The sequence below is a fragment of the Trachymyrmex cornetzi genome, unplaced genomic scaffold, assembly GCF_001594075.2.
Source record: "Trachymyrmex cornetzi isolate Tcor2-1 unplaced genomic scaffold, Tcor1.1 scaffold129, whole genome shotgun sequence".
Classification (NCBI taxonomy): domain Eukaryota; kingdom Metazoa; phylum Arthropoda; class Insecta; order Hymenoptera; family Formicidae; genus Trachymyrmex; species Trachymyrmex cornetzi.
This window is the reverse complement of record NW_017295861.1, coordinates 2,818,401-2,824,078: the sequence shown is the minus strand read 5'-3', so window position 1 is coordinate 2,824,078 and position 5,678 is coordinate 2,818,401. Positions and strand designations below refer to the sequence as shown.

The 5,678-nt window shown below is 34.1% G+C and overlaps 1 protein-coding gene across 1 annotated transcript; it reads left to right on the top strand.

The window, feature by feature from the left end:
- The first annotated feature begins 108 nt into the window (after positions 1-108).
- Positions 109-4,570, top strand: LOC108770541 (zinc finger protein OZF-like). Its single transcript, XM_018522173.1, has 4 exons — positions 109-484; positions 724-852; positions 1,262-1,480; positions 3,531-4,570. Exons 1-4 carry the CDS (start codon positions 337-339, stop codon positions 4,568-4,570), a joined length of 1,536 nt encoding a protein of 511 aa, XP_018377675.1. The 5' UTR covers positions 109-336.
- The last annotated feature ends 1,108 nt before the right edge of the window (positions 4,571-5,678 follow it).

Below are 5,678 nucleotides of genomic sequence, written 5' to 3'. Positions count from 1 at the left end.
ATCAACGCGTACCCGAATATGACGTAGGCAAGGACATGCGCAAGCTGAACGAGTTTTAGACAATTGATGAGCATACCCTTGTATTTTTATCATGGTATATACTGTGGATGGGCCTCGCACCATCGGTCGGGGGCGTCGGGGCCATTCTTTTGCAAAGATCTCATCTGAGTTGACCATAACTATCAAAATTCAAAATTGATTCCGTGGGTTCCATTTATGCTGTTTATGATCTGTGTAGAGGGTTAACTTGTGCGATTTAACGTCTTCTCGAGGAAAATTTTACTCGAGATTAACATTTGCACCGCGATAATTTTGAAGTAATATATCGAAACCAAAATGAGTACTTGTCAAATAATATCATGTAGAAATAATTATCGAACAAAAGAATCCAAAATTATACATTTTCATCGCTTTCCAAGAAGAAATGCGTTAATATTACAATGGGAGAAAGCTTGTGGGAGAAAACATATCAATATTAAAAATGGTATATATGAAATTAATACATCTTTATTTATGTATATCATCACAGGCTACATTCAGCAGAAAAGGCAACTTTGCAATTATCGTATTCTTTAATATGATTCGTCTTGCTCTGAAGTTCCTGACTGGATTTAAAAGTATAAACCAGTCATATTCAAGACTTTTACAACAGCTGCAAAGCTGTTTTTCTGCCGAATGCAGCCATGGATTCATACAGTAAAATAACACATTCTATACATGTAGGACGCGTCTGTTCCATCCATTTTGATTCAGCAGCATACAAAGTGTATGATTTACACAATCAACCAAAAAAAAGAAGATTAAAATCTGATGCAGTACCTACGCTGTATTTAGGATCATCAAATGGCGAAGGTATGCAAGTATAAGCTTCTTTGGTAATTAAGATAGTGTATTATATTATTATATTTTTTATTAGCTACTCTAGGTGCGTTCGGAGAGACTCAGCTGGCATTACACTATAGGTGCGTTTGGAGAGACGCTATTTGTGGCATTCTATCCTTGTTTTACGTCTAATTAACAATGAAGATAGAATAACAGAAATAGCGCTAATAGTGTCTCCCTGAACGTACCATATATGCGGATAAATTTTATTCTCGCTATTAGCGCTATTGTGTCATTCTATCCTTGTTTTATGTCTAATAAACAATGAAGATAGAATAACAGAAATAGCTCTAATAGTGTCTCCCTGAACGTACCACATGTTGCATATATTATACAATATATTTATAATTTATTCATTATCTTGATGAATCCACAATAGTACCAGATACTGCAATGAATACAACACTGAATAAAGAGGAGTTGGAAGTGATGAATACAACACTGTTTGATGAGCAGATGGACGTGATGAATACAACACTGTTTGATGAGCAGATGGACGTGATGAATACAACACTGTTTGATGAGCAGATGGACGTGAATACAACACTGTTTGATGAGCAGATGAAAGCTTCGACTTCAAGACACTTATTAAATTTGAGTAAGCAAATTATGGCACGTCGTAATCATACTAACTTCCATAAAAGTAGTTATGTTCAGCAGAGAAAATTGATCAGTGTGTGAGTGCTCAATGATTCTTTAATATGATTGGTTTTTGCCTTTATTTCTTTGTTGGCTCTTTTTTAAGAGTGATATTCATAATTCGTTCTTATTTTAAGACTATTTTAAATAATATCTTAGGACTTCTTTTATCAACTCTGATTAACACTAATTGATGTTTAACTCAATCGTCACGATTGCTAGTGTGAGAACTGAATAGTTTGTCTTGGAAGAGGAAAAAAAAGAAGACGTTCGGATAGAATAAACTGTTGTGACATTTCTGCGAGTTGATCATCAATTAATTTAACGAGAAGTTGGTAAAAGAGGCCCTAATACTACTGCAGCTCTCTGATTGGCTTATAACATCTTAAGACTGTACTTAAGATAGTTTTAAATATCAGAATCGGCTATGAATACTAGCATAAAGGTGTAGGAGCCCATTATAACGAAGACAATGCACTTTTCACTGAAACCGTTATACACTAGCATAGTATAAGTAAGAACAGTAGGTTCACTCAGTCAAAACTGATATTAAAGCCTATTGCACACAGAATATGTTAACGCGTTACGCGCGGCAAAAAACGATATGATACCTAATTATAATCTGATCTGGAAAAGTCTAATTGATCTTTAAGGATGAACAGTCAAACTTTGATTATTCGTCTTTGTCTTACTCGTGTAATAGCATGGAAGAGAATCACAAAATTATAGATTTTATCTTATGAGGTTTGGTACATATAGATTTTCGGCACTGACAGTGAATATCAGAATGCAGGCCAAGTGAGCCTGGTAGGATCTGGTATAAGTGAAGAACGATGATATTACTAATCATTTTTATTGTACTGAGGATAAAAATATTATGTCCTGATAAGCATACATGTTCTAAATAGAGACATAAAACATCTTAAAAATATCTTACAAGCTTTTTACAATAAGCTATTATCTAAATTTAGTCTTAAGTCATAAGAAATTGATCAATAACCCGTACACACTGCAATAGTAATCATAAGACAAACCGTAAGTTAGCCAGTTAGAGCTGAAAGTTTTTGAAAATTTTTTATTATGACGCACTTATTGGAGTGAGTACAAACTATAGTAGTATAATGAAACATGTTGGAGCACACGACGCGAACAAATCTTATGAGTTGTTCTATTTGTTCATAACACTCAAACGCTCATGAGCATCATTTTATCCGTATTATTTATCAAATGTTAACGATAAAATGTACGCAAGCAAGTTACGAACTCATGCATCTAATTGTCACCACATTACATTATCCTGTTAAAAAAAAACTGATAGAAAACGATAATAAACAATCTGTCAAAAATCTTATCGTTTCGTATTATAATCCAGTATTTAACTTTTTATATTCTGAAAGAAATGTTATCGTTTCCTATCATTTTCTGCTGAACGAGGATTCAATCCTTGGAATTCGGTAGAAATTTTGTAATAACTTATTATTTTTTGACATTTAGAATGATCGTGAATTATTGTTATGGAATATTTTGTGAAAACTTTATCGTAATCAATTCAGCTAAAGAAATGTGGAAGTTTGTTATATATCGTACAAGTTTAAAAAATCTATAATTCATCATGAAAATCCATAATCATGCATCGACGGTAGATGATTCAAAATATCTTATCGTAAAATTATAACAAAATTTTCGTAATCATTAATAAAGTCGCAACCATGAAAGTAAATGCTTTCCATTATATTATTATGGTTGAAAATTTATTGTTATTTATCATACATGAAAAAAAAAACGATAAAGAATTAATTGTAGAGTTCTATATAATCTTCTTTTATTCATTTACGATTCGTAACTACGATTAAAAACGATTAACCATTTGTTATAGTCTTTGATCGATATTTTAACAGGGTAGAATAGTTAAGCAAATACGTCTCTACATGTTAATAGTGTTATTAGAGATTACGTTAATTTTATTCGTCATATCCAACTTTTTATAACTTTACGCTATTAATTCGTAGACACACCAGAATCTTCTATGTCTGGAGAATTACCGGAAAACTTCCTGGACAAATCCAACAATCCGCCGGTGGAAATTAGCAAAAAAGGATTCGTCGAATTTAGATTACAGAACAATATTTTAAAGAAGCAGCATGTTAACGACAACAACAGAAAGGAGTACGAAATCAGAAAAAGTGAGATGGAAAGGAAACGACAAAACGAAGAAGAGAAAGACAAAACTAGCGAGCACCTTTTTTATGAAGAGGATCAGGATGCAGATAGCGAGAGTGAACAAAAAATGAATACTAAAGACAGGTTCAAACTTGAGTCGGGAAAGAAAATTTATGAATGCAATCAGTGCGGTCGTATATTTTTCCTGCAGCAAATGCTAGTGTTGCACATTCAGCACTTCCATCTCAATCGCCGATACGAGTACGATAACAACTGCAAGAAACGCTTTTCCAGCAAATCGAATTTGCTGAAGCATAAAACCATACATTTAGACAAGATGCTATTCTCGTGCTCAGTGTGCCAGATTAAGTTCAGACTGTTGGAGCAGCTGCAATGTCATAAGAAAATCCACATGAACGAGATGCATTATGCCTGTCAGCATTGCAGTCGCAGATTTGTCACTGTTGAAGAATGCAAGAAGCACGAAGATTCAGAGCATAAGAAAGTGAAGCCGTTCCAATGCAACATCTGTGGTAATTGCTTTGTAGCCAAACAAGGCTTGCAACGGCACATAGCACAGAAACATGAAGAACTGTTCACGTGCAACTACTGTACAGAGGCCTTCCACACAAAGACATTGCTAAACCAGCATTTGTTTGACACTCACATTGATGATCGATTCCATACGTGTAAAATTTGCCTGAAGACGTTCCTCCGATTGCATCATTTGACCGAACATATAAAAGTTAATCATAGTGGATTGAAGAAGATTGAGAACTACAGTGATGCGCAATCTGAGAGCCAACAATTAACTGTCTGCAGCCCTCCCCCAACTCATAGCCCAAAATACAAAATTATATTTTCTATTTCATATAGAATACCAACATAATAGTATAAGAAAGTTTTTTTTAAAAAAATTTTCTAATGTGAATATTCATTTTCAAAAGTGATTTTTTTAGGAATTAAATTTATAAAAATAGTTACGGAGCTAAGGTTTTATTTATAAATTTTTTGTATATTCATATTTTTGAAGTAACACCTTAAATTTTCGCCTTAAAGCTTTTTATTGTAAATTGTACAAGATATAGATAGTCGCACAGTATGTCGTAAAAAAATCACAATTTGTCAGGATTTCAAGAAATTGTATTGTAAAATCGTGTGTGCGCGTACATGCGTGCACTTTATATTTTATAAATAAATGATGTTAAAAATGTTTGATTTTTGGGCTTCCTATGGAACCTTAGTTAATCACAAAAAGATGTTTGGGACTAATATAAAATAATAAAAATAGTTTCGTATTTTAGAAATGCGGAGAAAGTAGATTCTTCCTATGTATCTCCTCTTTTGTAAGTTGAATTTTGGTATATTAATGTTAGAACTTATTATGAATTGAATATATTGCGAAGTTACTTTGCCAATTACGGGCCTCTTGATTTGGGATCCGAGATGGTCTCTGTCACAATCTCTGCATTAGCCCGGATCTTCATACGGGCAACAGCGCTTTGACACCGAGAGCTAATTGGTGAAAAGCCAATTGTCAGCGCTTTGACACCGAACGCTAATTGGTGAAAAACGGGTGATGAGGGTAAATTTTACCCCCACAACCGGCGTATTCGATTTACTGACTCGACCCGACTCCAAATCAACAGTCTATTCTTTTTAACTGCATTTCTTGTACAATTTAGCAATTTATCTCTTCTTTTGCAGCTAAACAGAACAGACCATTGACTCGGAGTCGGGTCGAATCAATAAATCAAATAAGCTATTAGTTTGCAATGGTCGCGTCCATGATGTAAAGGCCCGTCTACAATACACGGAATAAGAAGTAAGAGTAAGAAATTGACCAATCACAGTCGATTATTCTTCTCACATTCGACTGTGATTGGTCAATTTCTTACTCTTACTTCTTACTCCGTGTATTGTAGACGGGCCTTAAGAATAAAAGGTGTTTCATTGCGCATGTAGGCGGAGCCGAAAATAGAGCAGCCAGTCAAAAT